Source organism: Alligator mississippiensis, chromosome 1, assembly GCF_030867095.1.
Source record: "Alligator mississippiensis isolate rAllMis1 chromosome 1, rAllMis1, whole genome shotgun sequence".
Lineage (NCBI taxonomy): Eukaryota > Metazoa > Chordata > Crocodylia > Alligatoridae > Alligator > Alligator mississippiensis.
Window position 1 is genome coordinate 478,687,233 of NC_081824.1, and position 20,076 is coordinate 478,707,308.

Consider the following 20,076-nt stretch of genomic DNA (forward strand, 5'->3'; position numbering starts at 1 on the left):
TAGAAGCAGGCTCCAATCTATCGGTACTCGCATGGCTTTTGCAAAGTTTTGTAGGTGTTATTGTGCAATTGTGGCAGAGGTTAAGGTCAACATTTTCAGCCGCGCTTATTCATTTCAGAAGCCGAAGTTTTAAGGTGCTAACGTGGGTAAAACCACGTTTCGTCTTCCAAAGAAGCGAGCCCCATCAACCCCCCCACCGCTCAGCCCAGGTCAAAGCCAGGCACTGGGGACAAGAAGGGACCCAAACTTGCCGTCTGTTTTAGAAAATCAAGTCTAAATGATCTGTCCCAAATCACACAGCAAATAAGGGTCCCCCAATTAGCCTGGATTAACCATGAAACCCCCTCACCCCCAAACCAGAAGAGCAGAAGTGTCTCTAGGGGGGCTGAGCTATCCGTTTATAGAGATTGCTCGACACCCAACCGCCTTGCTCTGCCAAACATCGCTCGTGGTAACACCGCTTCGACCCGAGGAGCGCTCGGAGATTATTGCAAGAAGCCGTATAGAAAATATACAATGCAGCAGATGCAGCTTTCAATTTATCTGCCCTAGGCTATAGGAACAGGCACAGGTCTAAAGCAAACGTGTGCAAGAGAGCTAGATCGATAGGCTTGGGGTTTTGTCGGTTTTTTGAATTACGAAGATTTCGGAGGCAGCCTCGGCTAGGTTACACTTCACAGTCAGAAAGGATCTGCCTCCGTGTGCTTTAGCGGCATGCATACAGCCTGCAGAGAAGTGACTTTCCTGGTACAGGTGCATTATCTTGTGCCTGGGAAAAGACAGTTTGGTGGAGCCCGACACCATAAAGAGGGGCTCCAAAAATAAATAAATTAAAAGATATAATTTCTTCTGGGTTTCTGTTGTCTTTTTCCTCCGTGTTTTGGAGCGTAAAAAAAGAAAGGGAAAACCAAGTTAGCTTTCGGAGCTGTTAAATAGAAAGAGAATACGAAAGAGAACTGTACATGGCAAAAGTCAAGTCTAGGCTCCAATGCAATCCTGGAGGAAAGTTTAGCAACGCTGAGCCCGCTGCTTTCAGCCGCTTGCCGAGCAGAAACTCACCCTCGCGGTGTCCGGGCGAGCACGCAGCTTTGGTCCGTGCACCGCAAGCAGTCAGGGCGAGTTGTTCCCTAGCAGTTTGCAGGAGAAAGCAGTCGTTACACAGGAGAAAGTAAAACAAACTCTTCTCTTCCTGTGCAGCGGAGTCCGTGGGGGGCTCTTCTGTGCATTTGGGGCTGCCCCGGTGCCCACAGGAGGCTTCACGTGTCGGGCTGACATCCCGGGGACCTTCCCTGCGCAGGGGAAAGGGAGCTACTGTTTGGCTGCGGGTCTAAGAGGGCATGGGGGAGAGGTTTCTTTTCTGGGGGAAGTAAATGCACCCCCTGCAAGAGCGGAGGGCTTTCTGGTGGGAGGCGAGGTGTTCTGTCGAGCCGGACCCTATACATTCATATCCCCCTGGCCACTGGGACCTCCCCGGGGTGAATCCTGCTTCAGGGGAGTGAGTGGTTGGGGGCATCTGGTAGGGTCAGAGCCCACCTGGGTCACTGGGGTAGGAGCAGAGAGGCCTGGGGGGGGTTCTGCGTGGAGGGTCTTGTACACTTGTGTGCCCCCAGAGCCCCGGGGTGCGTGTGTGCGTGTTGCTCAGTGGGGCGGCTGCCTAGATGGGAAGGGGGGCAGCCAAGTGCCCGCACGACCCCTCACATGAGTGCGGGTGTGCAGCAAACTTGGGGGAGCGGGGTTCTGCTTTATTCCTTGAGGGGGGGTGCAGACAGGACTGCCCCGGCCCCCATCAAGTCGTGTGCGTGCAGATGCTGGGGCTGGCGGAGGGGTCCTTCAAGGCGTGCCCTGGCCGTGTGGGCATTCCTGAACCGTGCCCAGGAGAGAGGGAGGGCAAGGGCAGACTAAAAGGTCCGTGGGCTCTCCTGTGGGGGCTGAGAGGGGCAGCTTCCAGGACATGCCCTGCCTTGGCATAAGGGGGTCCCTCAGGGATGGGCACAGAAGGCGGCTTCCCCCACAGAGCAGCGGGCAGCAATCCCCTGAGGGGGGCACAGCCGTGGCTTGCTCCTCGGCTGCCTGGAGGGGGCAGAGAATCCCTCGGGGGTAGCAGGGCGGGCAGTGGGGGAAACCCTGAGGGGCGGCGAGGGGGAGCCGGGCAGGCAGCGTGGGCTCAGGGGCAGCGCGGGGAAGTCTGAGGGTAGAAGGGGGAGCCTGGCGGGCTTTGGGGCAGTGAGGGGGAGCCAGGCAGGCAGTGCAGGGTCGGGGTGGCGATGGGGGAGCCGGGCGGGCAGTGCAAGCTTAGGAGCCGTGAAGGGAAGCTTGAGGGGCAGCACGGGGGAGCTGGGTGGACTCAGGGGCAGGGAGGGGAAGCCCGAGGACAGTGAGGGAGAGCTGGGCAGGCAGTGGGGGCTCAGGGGCAGGGAAGGGACCCAGGGGCTGGGAGGGGAAGCCAGGTGGGTAGCGGGGGCTCAGGAGGGGGAGCTGGGTGGGTAGCGGGGGCTCAGGAGGGGGAGCTGGGTGGGTAGCGGGGGCTCAGGAGGGGGAGCTGGGTGGGTAGCGGGGGCTCAGGAGGGGGAGCTGGGTGGGTAGCGGGGGCTCAGGAGGGGGAGCTGGGTGGGTAGCGGGGGCTCAGGAGGGGGAGCTGGGTGGGTAGCGGGGGCTCAGGAGGGGGAGCTGGGTGGGTAGCAGGGGCTCAGGAAGGGAAGCCGGGTGGGTAGCGGGGGCTCAGGAGGGGAAGCCAGGTGGGTAGGAGGGGCTCAGGAGGGGGAGCCAGGTGGGTAGCAGGGGCTCAGGAGGGGGAGCCGGGTGGGTAGCAGGGGCTCAGGAGGGGGAGCCGGGTGGGTAGCAGGGGCTCAGGAGGGGGAGCCAGGTGGGTAGCAGGGGCTCAGGAGGGGGAGCCAGGTGGGTAGCAGGGGCTCAGGAGGGGGAGCCAGGTGGGTAGCAGGGGCTCAGGAGGGGGAGCCAGGTGGGTAGCAGGGGCTCAGGAGGGGGAGCCAGGTGGGTAGCGGGGGCTCAGGAGGGGGAGCTGGGTGGGTAGCAGGGGCTCAGGAGGGGGAGCCGGGTGGGTAGCAGGGGCCGGGAGGGAAGCCCGGCAGGCAGGCAGCAGGGGCTCAGAGGCCGGGCAGGGAAGCCCGGGGGGCGGCTCAGGGGCCAGAAGGGGAGGTCTAGCAGGGGGCAGCAGGGCTCCGGGGCGGGGGGCGGCTCAGGACCCGGCGGCGGTGGCGGGCGAGGCGCGGCGGGGCTCGGCGTCCTGCTCGTAGCGGTAGTGGTAGCCCTCCATCTGGTCGCGGCACGCCTCGCGCAGGTTGCGCAGCCAGCGCTTGATGCCGCGGCGGTTGAGGTAGAGCACCATGAGGAAGACGAGGCCGATGAGCGCCAGCACGATGCCGAAGAAGACGTAGGAGGCGGTCTCGAGCTCGGGCGGCTCGGCGGGGCCGGCGCAGCCGAGCTGCGGGGCGCGGAGGCGCAGCGCGGGGGCCCCGGCGAGCGCGGGCGGCTCCGCGCAGCGCCAGGAGCCGGCGTCGGGCAGGCGGGCGCTGGCGTTGCGCGCCCAGGCCAGCAGCGGCCGGAGCGCGCAGTCGCAGCGCAGCGGGTTGCGGGCGAGCAGCAGGCGCAGGCGGGCCAGGCCGGGCTCCCGCAGGCGGGCCAGCTCCTCCTCGCCCAGCGCCGCCAGCGAGTTGTTGCGCGCGTCCAGCTCCTCGAGGCCGGCGGGCAGGGCGGCGGCGGGCAGGGCGCGCAGCGCGTTGCCCGCGATTTCCAGCCGGCGCAGGCCGCTGAGGTTGCGCAGCGCGGCGCCCAGCTGCTCGGCGGGCAGGAGGGGCAGCGCCTGGTTGAGGCGCAGCGCCCGCAGGCGCGGCAGCCCCGCGAAGGCGCCGGGCGCCAGGGCGCGCAGCGGGTTGCGGCTGAGGTCGAGGGCGCGCAGCGCGGGCAGCCCGGCGAAGGCGCCGTCCTCGATGCGCTCGATGCCGTCGGCGCGCAGCTGCAGGTCGCGCAGCGCGGCGCTGGCGTTGCCGGCGAAGGCGCCGGGGCGCAGGGCGGGCAGGCGGGCGCCCAGCACGGTCAGGTTGTGCACGGCGCGGGGCAGCCCGGCGGGCGGCTGCTGCAGCCGCGTGTAGTGGCACTGCGCCAGCTCCGGCGTGGCGAAGCAGTAGCAGGGCGGCGGGCAGCCCCGCGCCGGCCCCGGCCCCGGCCCCAGCGCCAGCGCCAGCGCTAGCACCAGCACCCGCGGGCCGGCCATGCTCCGGCACTGGGCAGCGCCGCCCCGCCTGCCTGCCTGCCGCGAGCAGGGGCGGAGCGGGAGGGCCGGGGCAAGGAGCGGGGGGAGCCCCTCCTGCCGCTGGGGCTCCCCCCTCCTCTGTGCTGTCAAACAGCCCTGCCTCCCCCACCCCCCCGCAGTGCCTCCCCGGCCAGCTTCCCCGCTCCCGGCGCTCCTGCAGGGCGCTGCTCGGATCGCTGATTAGACCGAGATGGAAAACAGCGTTTTGCGCAAGAGGAGAGCTGCCCTTGGGTCGGATCCGGGCCCCTCCCTGCTCCTCTCTGGCTTGCTGTCTCGGAGAGCGCGGGCCTGGACTGCGCCCGAAAGCTCGCCACCACCTCGTGCTCATAGATTCATAGATGTTAGGGTCGGAAGGGACCTCAATAGATCATCGAGTCCGACCCCCTGCATAGGCAGGAAAGAGTGCTGGGTCTAGATGACCCCAGCTAGATGCCTATCCAACCTCCCCTTGAAGACCCCCATGGCAGGGGAGAGCACCACCTCCCTTGGGAGCCCGTTCCAGACCTTGGCCACTCGAACTGTGAAGAAGTTCTTCCTAATGTCCAGTCTAAATCTGCTCTCTGCTAGCTTGTGGCCATTGTTTCTTGTAACCCCCGGGGGCGCCTTGGTGAGTAAATACTCACCAATTCCCTTCTGTGCCCCCGTGATGAACTTAAAGGCAGCCAAAAAAACTGCTCGGCGGGGTAATAAAAGGTGTCGCGTGGGCTCAAGGACCCCGTGGCCTGCGACCGACACAGCGGCAACCAGGAGCCCACCTGGAGCTCCGAGGCAGAGGCTGTGCCCAGAGCCATGGATGTCCCTTTTCCTTCAAGGCTGTAGCCGGTCCCTCACTCCCAGAGGGACGGATGCCCCTTTCCTCCAAGGCTGTGCACGGTCCCTTGGTCCCAGAGACACGGATGTCCCTTTACTCCAAGGCCATGCCTGGTCCCTAGGTCCCAGAGACACGGATACCACTTTCCTCCGAGGCCATGCCCGGTCCCTAGGTCCCAGAGACACGGATGTCCCTTTACTCCAAGGCCGTGCCGGGTCCCTGGGTGAACCGGGCACGTGGTGGCCGCAAGTCGCACCTTCCGTGTCAGGCTGGGCAAGATGCATCTTCTGCTGTTGGCTTTAAACCGACAGCCTGCTGCTTTCATGTGACCCCCTTCTTGCATGGTGAGCGGCTGTCTGTCAGAAATCCCTACGGACTTTCTCTTTGCTGTTTAGGGTTGTGTAAACCCATCTCCTGACGTCCCTCCACCTCTCTTTTTCCAAACTGCCAGGGCCTCTTCATCCTCCTCCACCTGTGCAAGTCCCCTTTTCATCCTCCTCCTGTGCAAGCCCATCACCCTTGCACCTCCTTTGGATCTTAGCACAGTTCCCCCCGCCTCTACTCTTCTCCCGCCCATGGGTGCCACGACTGAGCCCCCTCCTCTCATCTTTGAGCTGGGTTTACTTGCACCCCCCGTTACTACCCCCCAGTTTCAGCAGGGTCTTTGGGGGTTATTTTAGGGGGGGACCCTGGATTCTTGGGGGCTTCTCTTCAGAGGGGACCCCCATTTCTTGCCATGGGGGCATTGAGTTTGTTGAGGGGGAATGGGGCTGCAGGAGTCACTGAAGGGGTCTGGGGGGACCTTGTGTGTGTGGGGGGCATCTCCCCATCTCTGCAGGGGGTCAGCTGGCCCTGGGGATCCCCAGGGGGGAGTGGGGGTTCAGGGAGGTATGAGGGTCATAGGGTCTCCTGGGTGGGGGCTAGACGTGAGGGCCTGAGGATGTATTGGGGTCCCCAGAGGGCCTGTGGGGGGGTCTGTATTGGGGTGCATACAAGTCTATTGGGGTCCTGGGGGGGGTGGGGGCATGTCTTTATTGGGGGGGTCCCTGTGAGGGTGCTCTGTCGCTGGGGGCAGGTCTTGGGGACAGATGCCAGGGGTGCCAGAGCAGGAGCCACCTGGACTTTTGAGGCTTGCGAGACGCATCACTCGCGTTTAACTCTGAGCCGGGCAGTTCAGTCTGTCCCCAGCTCGGCCTTGGGGGTCCTGCGGCAGAGACATCCCTGTCCCACCCCAAGTCCCGGGCTAATTCAGGCGGGCGTCTGGTCCTCCTCAAGGCTGGTCTGTTCAGCCTTGGCGGTGCCAGCTGGACTGGCCCGAGCTCAGGCGGCTGGGGAAACGGGAGGACGTGGATGCTGACACGATAATCCAGGGAGTGCACGTGAGATGAGTTAGGTTTTCGGTTCTGCCTCTTGCCTGGCATCGGGGCATCCAGGACTGGCACCGGGCAGGGGTGGAGCAGGAAGCCCCCTCTCCTCCAGGTGTCTAGTACCGAAATGGCCCCGTGGCCCCGATCCCTGAAGGCACAAAGGTGCCTAACTCCCCCACATCCTCAACTCTAAATACCATGGAGGATCTGAGGGGTGGGTTTCCCTGCACTTGCCAGCCAGGCCTTACTCATCAGCTCCTCAATAATACCTAAGCTATGGGCTTGCCAGCCTGTCACTCCCGGCCCATCTCATTCTCCTCTAGCGCTGCCCTTTGCATTGCTCTCTCTCTTTGCCTGTCTCCCTCCTGTTTCTCCCCCCGTCCCCTTCTCCTGGGAGGCTTCCCCCACTCACTGCTCCCTTTTCCCCAATCTCTCCTCAATCCCCAATGATCTGGAGAGCCCCAGACCGCGCGGGCTGAGCAAAAGTCCACGCAGCCCTTGTCCCAGTCCCTACTTTTTAATGATCCTTCATCAGGGCCAGGCAAAAACTGTGTTTAAAGTGACAGTGTCTGATTTACCAGGCAGAGGACAGCATGGAGCTCTTTAAACAGCCAAGGGTTAGAAATCTGTCAGATCCTAGTGTTTCATGAATTATTTAAATGTGAGTCGGCATTCAATAGACTATCAAACGGGAAAGAGCCTGGGAGAGCTGGGCATATGCAGTATAGATAGTGTTGAGTCAGCATTGCAGTATTCAAGGCGATATCCAGCCTGCCAGGCTCGAGGAGGTTTTTCTTAGCTTTCCTTCCAGTTCCCTGACACACTTAAGCCCATTTGTCACTCCTAATAGCTATATTTAACAAATCAATATTGCTTTGGAAAACAAGGCAGGCAGCGAGCCAGAACCACCTATTTGCATCAAGTCTCTGGGATGCTTTTGTACACCAGACTGAAAGCCTCACGACAGCTTTGAGTCATTGTGAAGGAAAAGCCTCTGGCATCAAAGCCAAGGCAGGAGGAACAACGTTCCTCTTCATCTAACATTAAACAGAGGTGGGCCGGAGCCGAGTACAACTAAGCAGCAGAAAGCTTTAAAAGTCACGCAAAATGCAGCTCGTGGTCGAACTGATCTCAGTCCACAGGCTTTGATGGAAGGACTCAATGGCACGTGCGCGTCCCGGCGCACTGAGCTGGGAGAATACAACTTGCTTTGGGAGTCCTGAGTCAGACATCCAGATGATGAAGTTGGCCAACAAAGTTCATGTCAGGTGATCGTCGCCTCCATGCTCACGGTGTTTGCTGGCGAGAGGACGCTCACGCTGGTGTCTGTCTTCCCGCTGGATTCGCAGGCTCTTCTGCAGGCAACACTGATGGTATTGCTCCAGCAACGCAAGGTGCCTCTTGCACGCTGGCCACATCTCAGCTCCATACAGTAAGGTGCGGGATCACGACTGCCTGACAAGCCATGAGCTTGGTTTCGGATCTCAAGGCGCGCGCTCGAGAGGAGGGCAGAGAAAGCGCTTCAAGGCCAACTTAAAAAAAATGCCAGCAGCATTTGGGAGACTATTAGCCAGGACCCCTCCAAATGAAGAAAGAGTCTGTTGCAGGGATCTCAGTACTTTGAAACCTCATGATGGCAAGAGGAGATGGAAAAGCAGGAGCGGCAGAAACAGCGTGTTGGGACCGCATCAAGAAACCAGAGCCACCCGCCCTGCATGGAAACATGTCCCCGAGTTGCAAAAGGACCTGTCAATCCCAAATTGGCCTCATCAGCCATCTTCAGATCCCTCCAGATAACACAATTGTGGGAGACAATTGTCCTTGACTGTGCGGGATTGCTGATGATCCTAGCATGCAACTGCCTCCCATGGAGAGCGCTTCCCCGGGAGGGCTGGTTATCCCCTTGCTGTCTTCTGCAGGGTTTCCTGTCCCTTTCTCAGAAGCAGGTGCTGGGACAGGGCAGGACACGGAGGAAGATGGACAACTGATCCATCAGGACCGATTCCTGCCTAAACCCAGGCAGAGACGTGCACATTGCATCTGCCTCTGAGCCGATGGGAATGAGCAGAGAGGCTGAGTGTGCGACCGAGCCGAAGCAAAGCTAAATGGTCAGAGCTCAAGATATTGCAAAAGCACGTGGTTTTGTAACAGCAGAGCAAATCACTTCCCCTCATTAGGTAAAGGTACTTGGCCTTTTCTGTGAAGACCTTTAAATTCTGGGGAAGCAGAGCTCTTCTCGTGCTATGAAGGCCTTGTCATTCTTCATAGGGTCGTATGCAAGGGAGCACAGCTCCCTCCTCCCCTCCGACCTGCCCTTTCCAGATGGAGTTGAGACAATGCTGATCAATTAGGACAGCACCCACCCTTGGGGATTTTATGGTCAGGGCTTGAAGGTGATAAGTCTCAGACTCTGTCTGAATCCTGATGGGAACGTGTTCCACAGTCCCAAGCCCTTCGTCATGAGCGCTTGGCTCCTGACAAGGACACTCATGGACTTATAGATGATTAGGGCTAGAAGGGCCCTCGGGAGGTCACGTCTAGTCTAATCTCTTGCTCAGGACAGGATCGTCCCTGTCTGAAACATCCCAGACAAGGGTTCGTCCAGCCTGTTCTTAGCAAACGCTAACGACCCTCTTGCATGACGACCAGGGACACGGCTCCGCCAGCACCCAGAACACACAACCCAACACGGGCAGAGCAAGGGCAGGAGGGCGCTGCAATGTCCTGCTGCTACAAGGACAGGATGTGGCTGTTAAAATGCACTCAAGAAGTCCAAGGAAGAGGACCCTGCCTCTTGCTACAGAGGAAGGCAAAACCCCCACTGTCCAGGCCAATCTGACCGTGGGGTAAAATTTCTTCTTGGTCTCAAATGTGGCAATCTGACCCTGAGCGGAGAGGCAAGACCCTTTAACAAGGAACTGCAAGTTTTTTGTCCCAGCAGAAGCATCGGCACCGCCTAATCACAACCTCCAGCCTCGGCAGCAGCCAGCCCCCAGTGTTTCAAAGGAAGCTGAAAACCCACCTCCTGCATCTCTAGCCTTCAAATCATGCACCTCTCCCCTCTTCCTCCTCAATCCCTTAAAAATCACAGGATTTTAATAAATAGTAACTATTGTTTCTTTTCAATTTGCTCCCTGATTCTCTGGGTTGAGCCCAGCTTTTTCTCAGTGAAGGCCAGGGCTTACATTTTACAGGCAAGGCATGAAAGCAGAGGCCTTGCCATAAGCACGTGACTCCAAGAGCTGGGGATTTAAGGAAAACACCAGATACGGTGAGGCTTGTGTGATCACGAGGGCTGTTGATATTGCAAGAGGGAAAGAGCTCTTGTATCAACAGTGGCCAGGCTATGTCCAGGGTCAGCGAGTGGGGTAAGAAAATGGAAAGCCGATGTAAAACCCAAGGGAAGCACTGGGGGCAAATGCACTGGTCAGGCCCCGGGGGTCGACATTGCCTAAATCCTATACAATGTAATGGCTGTGATGCAGTCCTCGGTATGCAGTTTGTAGACCCAACTCCAGACCCTCCCCCGGACGAATCCTCCCACAGCGTAGTTGTGTAGGGTCTCAAAGCTGTGCAGGACCCTGTTTCTTTTGCAAAGGACAGTCCCCTTATGTTACAGTCCTGCTTTGGTCCAAGTTCTCGTCCCGCTCTTGGCGCCAAATGTGAAAACTGTTGAAGGGCCTGATGAAGAGCCATGCAAACTGGTGGGAGTCTTTCCGGTGATTTCATTGCATTGGGATCTGGGAGCTTAATGCAACGCTATTCATGGGATCTGACTGGGGTATTATGGCCCCAGCACTCATTCCTGCCCATGGCAGGAGGTTGGGCTTGATGATCTGTTCAGGTCCTTTCGACCCTAGAAACAATGAAATTATCAGCAGCAGCAAAGAGGAAGAATCAGCTGGGGCCTGCCATGGAAATAGTGGAGGAAGAAGGGCATCCCCTCGCAATTGTCCAGGCCATGCCCTGTCCTGGTAGAAATGACCGTGAGCTTCCAGTAAACGCAAGTGGAAGGGCAGAGGGCTGGGGGGAATCGAAAGACAGGGAGATCCTGGTGCTGTGGTGCATTTGCACCCCCTTTGATTCCTACTCCACCCCCAGTTTAACACCGACTGCCTGGCAGTGAGAGCGGCATTTCTACTCAGGCAGTCACTTGACTACATGGCTCATCATTATCATCTCCCTGACCCCTTCTAAACTCATCATTTCAGGGGTGTTAACGACCCTCTCTTCTTTTGAAGGGTCTTGATGCTCCACCAATCAAGCTAGCCTGTGTTCAGTCATTTTGCTCTCTTCACTGCTCCTGGTACTGAAACTCCTATTTCACAGCCCTGCAGATCGTGTTGAACTCATTCCAGTGAAGTTATATTTGCTTTTTCAGTCTTAAACTGAATAATCCAGCCCTAGCCCCCTAGCATATTAGTAACACTTCTAGTTTATTTTTACCTGGAGAAAAATCCGTGTTGTTTTATATGTGACAACGCACCTCGCCATCTGCACCTCCCTTTTCAACGTCCTAGACCCAGGAAGACAGCCCTTTTTTTAAATTTTAGTGAAGAATAAGAATTCATTAATGCTTAAATCCTTTGATGCGAATATCTGATAACACGTTCATGTTTGACCTTGGACATGTTTAAACCCAATATTCTGACCCTCGAATCCAAAATTACCTTTTGCTGAGTAATTGACCCTCGAATCCAAAATTACCTTTTGCTGAGTAATTGCTTCTAGTTGTATTGAACTGGGACACGTCAAGGTGCTTGAAATGAAAAAGAAACAACTTATTTTGTCAGATGCCTTGTAAGGTCCTGCTCAGGTGCAGGGGGGCTGGACCCGATGATCTGTAAGGTCTCTTCCAGCCCCTAACAATTATGAAACTAGGAAAGGTCAGGTTCCCAGTTTAACCCAGAACGATTGTGATTGTTTCCTGGAGTGACCAGCAAACCAAGAGCTCCAGTATTCACTCAGTGCTAGAAGGAGCGATGAGTTTTGTCTTCCCCAAGAAGTAGTAGTTCCAGTGGCCTTGTGCCCCATCATACCCCGATGGGGTATTGGCTCAGGACAGACCCAGAAGAAGGATCAGCATACCCTTGAATGAAGGTCTTCCAGTTGCAGGGCACAGAATAAGCCATCCAGGGCCAGATAAATAGCATCTCCTGCTGAGTCAACTACATTGCTACCTTGAAGTTTCCTTGACAGTCTCCCAGTCAGCTATTGTCCAGGACTGGCCCTGCTTGGCTTGTGATAGCTAGCGAGAGCCCAGACAGAAAGGGAATGACTGCAGGCGATAAATAAAACAGTCTCTAGGGGATTGCACAGCAGAGACACAACATCGCACTTTAAACAGCATGTTCCCACTTCAGCACTGCGAGGAGCGTGTCCGGGCTGCCGCGTGGTTTCCAACACGGGGCCAAAAGGGACTTCCAGACAGGTAAACATGCATGATCTGAGCACGGCTCCACTCACCCTTGTGGGATTTTCCACCTCTTTGCAGTTTCTAAATCTCATAATGGACCAGGCTTTCTCCAGCCCAGCTCTCCTTTTGAGCTAACGGTGATTTTCTGGCTATACCCGCTAGGCAGGAACGACTGCCAGAAGGCTTCCCTAGTGCCCTCACCCCATGCTCCTCTCTTCTTCCCTCTTGCTGTACTTAGTTGTGCTGGACGGCTGCTCCCCACCCCAGAGCTGGGTGCATTTCAGTCGTGAGCTATTGCCTCTGTGTCTAGTGGGGCAGCGTCCCCCGCGCAGCTCCACCAAGGTCATTTGGCCTGCGTGTGGTCCTAAACCAGCACTGACGTTGGCCCGCAATTGGAGACCACTTCTGGCGGCTGTTTCTGTTAGACCCTGACTCCACGTGGCACCCAGCGACTAGGGAGATGATGGTCCAATGACCCGTGCGTCCTGTTGCTCATTAGCCAGAGCAGAGCAGGGAGCAAACACTGGCACACGTTGCTTGCAACAACTTTTTATTAGAAAAGAGACAGCTTCGGGCGAGCCCTTAGCAACAGTTCCTTCCAACATTTATACACCTTGGTTCATTAATATTGAAAATATTAAACAGTAACTCTGCCCTTGTTCCACCTCCAGCTCCACCCATTTCTCCTCCCATCTCAAGCCCTGCCTCGGTTTCCTGTTTGCTTCATTAGCGTGGCATTGCCCATGCATCCCCTTCATTTACATGTCTCTCTGCTAAAAGCGCATGCGTAAGTCCACGACCTCCACTTTCTTTCAGTCACTCGCAGTTTCTCGCTGGTTCTTGCTGGTTTTCTCTGCTGACTCCCCTATTTCCAAGGTTTCTGCTTCTACTTTATCTCTTAAAATAACTAGTGGGCTACGCTTTGCAATAATTCATCTTGCACACTACTCTTTTGTTAGGAAGCTGTTTGCTTAAGCATTTGCAAAGTTAGCTACTTTTAACATTTATCTAGCCTTGTGACAAGCAGCTCCTGCTGAGACGCAGGAAAAAAGCCTTCGTTCAGCTGCACACTCAGCACCCCCAGATTCCACGTTGTTATCCCAACGTCCAAATCCATATCGTTACCCTAACAGTTTCCATGAGAGAGCCCCTTTGATACCATCCCTGCAGAAATGCCTGCGGTGTCACTGGCAGACAAGTGCACAATGATCACGCAGTGACCCTGTCCCCACGCTGCGCTCGCAGCTTTCTATCACCCTGCCCCTGTCTCAGGATGCACAGACAGACATCCCAGATCCTTCTCCTGATTATACCGGGGTAAATCAGGAGTAACTCCACCGAGCTTGGTGGTATCCCACCTGCCTTGGTGGTGTAAGGAGAGCTGGGGGTTGCCTTCAGTCGGGATCCCCCAAACTCTGGACGAGCTAGGAGGGTTTTCAGTGTCTCGTTGGCCATCAATGAGCAATTGCTGGAGCAATACTGATGTAAAATATCAGGATCCAATCTCCATGTGCTGCAAATCAGTGCATCTCCACTGACAGCTATGGAGATGCTCTGAGCTGAGAGCAGGGAGTGTGGGCATCCGGACGGGAGTCCCCGGCTGCCAGGAAATCCTGCTGCTCCCCCCCAGAGCTGCCCCTCTCATGCACCGCCGGCTCCAGAAGCGGCAATGAGTGCAGCCTTTGCAGCAGGCTGTGGTCAGGCAGGCCCCAGCAGTTCCTGAGACGACTTCCCCCAGCGTCGTGGCACCCATCGAACGTCCTTGAGATGCTGCCTGAGAGTGCCAGGGGCTGCACGGCTGCTCTCTCCACTTTGCTGGGCGAAGGTCAGCAAGCAGGAGCCCCCGGGGGCTGGGAAACCCAGCAGTGCCTGATGCAGGGAGAGTAGACATGCACAAGTTATTTCCAGCCATGGGGCAGCCTGGCTAATGCAGAGCTGATACCAAGTGCAGCACTTTCCCAGGTTTGAAAGCCAAGCCTCACGTTGGCTTGCAAGGATAAAATACTAATGCAGGGGATGCAACTCTGATCGCAACCCTGCCTGTGCCTTGCCCCCCTTGTATGCTCTGCCCAGTTCATCCCGTGGTCCTCGCTGGCTATCTGAGTTGGGAAGTGCCTCTTCACTTCCTCTGTATTCACCAGTGAATTTTATCTTGTGTTTTAGGCGTGGGTGTGGGGTCACAACTTTGCAGCAGGCAGTCTCGAAGGATCGCAGTGGATTGACATAACAGCGCTGGACACACAGAGTTATAGGTCGAGTCCTCTAAGCTGCAGGGGTGGGCTGTTGTAGCCAATAGGAGTTTATTATGGGCTTTACCTGGAGCAGGAGCAGGGCCAATGCTCCTGTGTCAGCCTGATAGTGCAAGAATGGGCGGAGGGAAACCTTTGTGCTACAGACTTTCTACTTTGGAAAGATTTCCCTAGGGCGTTTAGTGTCCACACAGAGCAGACGGCCACCTCCCTTCAGGGCCTCCCTGCAAAGTCCCCTGCGGTCACTGCAGAGCATGGGGTCCATCTTCCAAGCAAGGAAGATGGGCTGGAACAATATCAGTGGTATTCGGATCTGCATTTCCACAGGGGAACGATACCCTGAGCCAGGCCTGATGGACTTTCAGAAGACCACAGAAAACCTGCCAGATCTGGACAATATTCTGTATGGTGGCCCACTGCCTCCTCTGAATTGCACTAGGTTCGGCTTGTGCCTTGGATGTCGAGACAGCGTCGATTGTCCCAAGAGCAGATGGGGTGGGTAACCTGGTCTGGATGGCTGCCTAGGATCAGGAATCCCTTAGGTTGTCACTACCAAAGTATAGCGTGTTCATAGGATCATAGGGAAGCAAGGCTGGAAGGGATCTCCCCGGGTCATCTAGCCCAGCCCCCTGCTCAAGGCGGGATCAGCCCGGACCACACCATCCCAGCCAAGGGTCTGCCCAACCTGCTTTGGAAAGTTTCCAGGGATGGAGATCCCACGACATCTCTGGGCAGCCTGTTTCAGTGCTTGGCCACCCTCCGAGTCAGAAAGTTGCTCCTCGTCTCCAGCCTCAATTTTCCCTGCTGCAGCTTGAGACCATTGCTCCTAGCCCTGTGCCTTGTGACTGCACAGAAAAAAACCCAACCCATCTCCATCCTCTATATAATTGCCCTTCAGGTACTTGAACCCCGCTACCAAATTCCCCCTGTGTTTTCTCCAGACTAAAGAACCCTCATTTTTTTCAGCCCTTCCTCATAATTTTTTGCTCCCCAGATCCCTGCTTATTTTTGTTGCTCTGTGTTGGACTCTTTCCAATCGGTCCACATCCTTCTTGAAGTGCAGGTCCAAAACTGGACTCGGGACTCCAGACGAAGCCTTGCCGGTGCTGAACAGGCTGGAAGAATCACTTCCCTTGATTTGCAAGGTACCCTCCTGTTAATAAAACGCAAGATGTGCTGGCCTTTTTTGCAATAAGAGTGCACTGTCAGCTCATATTCAGCTTACGGTCTACTGCAGGCTGGATGAATGGCATGGGGCTGGTTCACAGGCTGGATCAGGCCCATGGACCCCGCTCCTTTCTCTCCCTCCCAGCATACCTGATCCAGTGGCTGCTCCAGCTGGTGCAGGACCCGTTTTGTGTGCATTGATCCTTCTTCCTGGGGGAGGCTACCCTGCAAACTCTGTCAGGTATCCAGGCTGTAGCTGTACTGGCCTAGAGGCAAAAGGAATCAGGACTCAGGGAAGAGGTGATATCTTTTATTAAACCTGCTAGATTATTGCAGAAGAGGTTCAGCGGTGGGTATTAAATGTGATAGTTAAGGAGAGCCCTCCAAATTAAGCTGCAAGGGGAGAAGGGCAGGGGGCAATCAGTCTGGACAGGCCCTGCATAAATCCCCTCCTCCTTCATATCCACTGTGTGGGAGATGAGATACTGCACTGGGTGGACCTGGGGTCTAACCCAGGCGGGCCGCTTGTGTGTTTGCAACCTGGGAGGACTCCTTGATGGTCAAACCACCCTGGCTCTTAATGCCACCTCCATGCCTGCTGCGTGTCCCCAGCCTGACTCCCTGGGATCTCCCCCCCCGTCACCCACGTGTCTCCTCCCTGGTCCCCCCCAGCTCTCCACCCTGACCTGCTCTCCCTTTGGCAAAGGGCCTGATGGCCTCTGCTCCGATCCCAGCGTGTCCCTGAGCCGAATGCTACTGCTGAGCGTGATGCTGCCATATCCAGCAGGGTTGAACGGGCCCTGGAAATGAATTCACATCCTCCGGTGCCGGAGGGACAGGATGCCTTTGGCTCCAGGGCAATGCTCAGCAGACTTTGCTGCATCGGGATAGATCTCATACTTTATTTACCCACCTTATTTGCGCTGCTCTCTCCCAGGGGAGGGACCTTTTTCGCTGCTGTGTCTGTTCCAGGCAACACCGGCAGCTTTCTAAAAATACATCGATAATAAATAATAAATAACTCAAGTGGGCATTAAAGTAGCCATGGAGAGGTGAAAGGCTGTCTCCCATTGTCCGGCCCCGGCGTGCTTCTTTCCCCCTTAACAGCAAGCGCGGAGCCCTTAGTCACAGCAACGACAGCCTCAGAGATCAGCGGCTGCAGAGTTAAGACAAACAATCCCAAAATAGTCCCGAGGTCAGAGTCTTCTTCTCAACAGTGTGCTGCTGTCCTACGTCAGCACATTTCGCCGGCTTTTCTTTGCCGGAGTCTCCTTTGCAGTTTAAGCAGATCCTCTCTCCATCTGCAGAGCCCCGGGGAGACCCAGTAACCTCCGCAGCCACTCTGGGAGGTCGGACACGCAACCCCCATGCTACCCATAGGGGGAAAGCACCATGTTATGGCTCAACCATGGTAAGGTGGTCCAATAATAGCAGATGCTTCACCTGTTTTGCCAGTGACAAGCACTGAATGGGTCATAGACTCATCGAAAAGGTCATCTAGTCCAACCGTCTGCTCCAGGCATGCTCACCCCTGTCTAAACCACTCGAGACAAACATTTCTTTAGCTTGCTCTTAAAAGTTTCCAAAGCTGGAGGTGCTGCCATCTCTCTCTAGGTCCCCTTTCGCTGCTTGACAATCTTCAGAGTTAGGACGTTCTTCCTAGTATCCAACCTAAATTTCCTTTGTTGCAATTTAAGGCTGTTACTCACCCCCTGTGGCCCCAGAGAATAGCCTAGCCCCATCTTCTTTATAACCATCCTTCAGGTACTTGAAGACTGCTATCAAATTGCCCCTCAGTCTTCTCTTCTCCAGACTAAATCATCACAGTTTTCTCAAACTTTTTAATTGCAAAAGTCATGTTTCTCAACAAAATTTTATGTTGGGAAACATCTAATAATTTTTTTTTTGGATATCTTGGATGACCATGACTTGCTGGGGAGGAATCAGCATGGCTTTGTCAATGGGAAACCATACCTCACCAACCTACTAGAGTCCCTTGAGGGTGCCAATAAACAGGTGGTAATCCAGTTGACCTAGTATATTTGGACTTCCTAAGAGCCTTTGGCAATGTCCCCCATTAGAGGCGCTTAACTAAATTAGGTAGTCATGGGATCGCAGGATACTGTGATGAGGACTACATTAGGTGTTACCACGCGGGAGAGAGATCTTGGCGTCATTGCGGACAGTTTGCTAAACACATCAGCTTTGTGCTCAGCTGCCGTCAAGAAAGCAAACAACACGTTGGGGATGATTAAGAAGGGAATTGTGAACAACACCGATGCCCCTTTATAAATCCCTGATGCATCTCCATGTTGACTATTGTGCCCGGCTCTGCTCCCCACACCTCCACAAGGAGATAGAAGAACGGGAGAAGGTCCACACAAGGACAGCAAGGATGGCGGGGCTGCCATGTGAGGAGAGACTAAAGAGGCCAAGCCTATTCATTTTAGAAAAGAGATACTTGAGGGGGAACACAAAAAGGGTTTGCAAAATACTAAATGGTGAAGAGAAAGTCAATAGAGATTTATTATTGGCGCTCTCTCTTCCCAAACAAAAACTACAGGTCATGACATGAACCTAGGAGGGGGCGAGTTGAAAACTAACCAAAGAAAGTTGGGGTTTTTTTGCAAGGCGTGTCATTAAAGTATGGAGCTGGTTGTCTCTACATGTTGTGGAAGTTGACAGTGTTGGGATGGGACACATTTTTGTAGGAAAGGGGCATCAGGAGCTATTGCTGGAATCACAGAGTCATGGAGAAGTGGGGCTGGAAGGGACCTCCAGAGACCACATCTAGTCCACCACCCGTCCAAACCATCCCAGACACATCCGTCATCTGAACTCTACATAAGATACATAAGATACTCAACACAACACAGATATCACATCCAAACCTGCCACAGGGAAAGCCGGGGGACCACGGCAGCCAACATCCTGCTTCTATGAGATGCTGTCAATATACGCTCAAGAGACCCCATTACAGGGGAAAGCAACCCCCTCCAGTCCGTACCAAATGACCATGGGGGAAAAATTCTTCCTGACCCCAAATGTGGCATCGGTCTGACCCTGAGCAGTAAGGCAAGACCCTCTAGCTAGGGACCTTTGGGTTTAAGTCCAAGCAGGAGCACTGGTGCACCCCAATCAAAGTCCCCAGGCTGGGCTGCAGCTGATGCCCAGTGCCTCTGAGGAAGGCTTAAAAACACCCTGACACGTGTGGCAGAAAGAGGGGCGGAGGGAACCAGCAAAGCACAGAAACCTGGGGCATGCCCATAGTAAAGATAGGCATAAAACTATGATCACTGACCCAACCTCTTCTTGAACACCTTCGATGATGGAGAGTCCGCACCTTCCTTAAGCATCTATTCCACTGCCTCACTTCCCTAACAGGGAAGAAATATTTCCAGATATCCAATCTAAACTTACTTTGCTGCGACTTCCAGCCCTTGGGCAGTGTCCTCTCCACAGCAAGAGAAAAGAGGTGCTTTTTTGCTTCTTTATGGCAACCCTTCAAGTATTTGAAGACTGAGGGCACGGCCTCTGAATCAGAGCTTGCTAGCCCTGAAATGCTGGAGGCTGGAAGTGGGAGGGGAATGGCGGGGAAAACCCTGGTCGTCCTCTGTTCACTTTCCCTTCCAGCCTCCGCTCTCTGCCCCCACGTGACACAGGAGACCGGGCAAGATGGACCCATGACTTGACCCAGGACACGGCAGTTCTTATGTGCTTGTTTTCTGTCTTTGTGGGACGATACAAAGTCATAGGTAGTGATTCCTGTGCAATCTTGTGCAAAGTCTTAGGTAGTGAATACCAGTGCAATCACCTGTGGAGACAACCCAGGACTTTCAGAGCCAGAAGGTCTCCTGCTTCCTGAGCCGTAGAAGAAGTCCTTTAGTGGTGTGACAGTATAATGCCCTGTAGTTCCTGGGACAAGGCAGGAGAGGGAGACACGGTCTCTTTCTTTGGCAAGTGTATGTACTTACTTGTTTTTTTATTCCTTCTTCATTAGTCCTTCTGAGGTCCTATCCAAGCCACTCAAAGTGGGAGCCTCTGGCAGGACACCTGGCAATGGACCGTGGAGTCTCCACACCAGTACTTCAGCTCAATTAAAAACGAAAAAAAATAGCATCGTTATTATTATTTCACACACGTCACAACAATGCATCTCTCCTTTCACGCTAAGGGCCCGTGTGCTAGATCCATGTGTGTAACGGGATTGAGCCCCAAGGACAGCCGTGATGCACCCGCGTGGCTACGTGACTCCTGCCCCACTCTGGCTCCCTGAGTCCCCTTCCTTTCCCCTCCCTGCCATGCCTGCATGTAATGAGTTGATGGGGTCCCAGAAGGAGCCCTCATCTGTCCTTTGGCCTGCAGGTCCCTCCTGGATCCCACTGGTCCCAATCCTGCACCTTAAGTAGTAAGTGGGTCCTTTTGGCCCATCTGTACTGCCCAGGGCACCCATTGCCTTAAGGGGGATTCATGACCTGCTTCTGCTCCTGCAGGTGCTATTAGTTAATTGCTCTCATGTCAGGTGTCCTTTGGCCTAACCCTAATCCCACTGTCCCAGGCCTTGGCTTATGGACTCCAGCCCCTGTCTCACCCTGGGCCCCTGGCCCCGGATCTTGCCCCTCTCAGGCTTCAGGCCCCTGGTCCTGCTTGCTGCCCTTTGCAGGCTTTGGCTTTGGCCGTCTTGGGCCCAGGCTGTCTCTATCAGCTTTCCTAGTGCAGGCTTTAACCCTCTAGCTCCCACCTTTCTACCTCTTGAGCCTGGCCCTTGGCAGGGCTCAAAACCTCACGTGCCCCTC

At 55.5% G+C, this 20,076-nt stretch overlaps 1 protein-coding gene across 1 annotated transcript; it reads right to left on the bottom strand.

The window, feature by feature from the left end:
• Positions 1 to 526: 526 nt before the first annotated feature.
• TPBGL (trophoblast glycoprotein like) lies at positions 527 to 4,231 on the bottom strand. Its single transcript, XM_059724724.1, has one exon. The coding sequence runs from the start codon at positions 4,229 to 4,231 to the stop codon at positions 3,197 to 3,199; it is 1,035 nt and encodes a 344-aa protein (XP_059580707.1). The 3' UTR covers positions 527 to 3,196.
• Between the last annotated feature and the right edge of the window lie 15,845 nt (positions 4,232 to 20,076).

Coding starts and splice junctions, on each gene's coding strand:
- TPBGL (XM_059724724.1), bottom strand. CDS start 4,231: ATGGCCGGCCCGCGGGTGCTGGTGCTAGCGCTGGCGCTGGCGCTGGGG.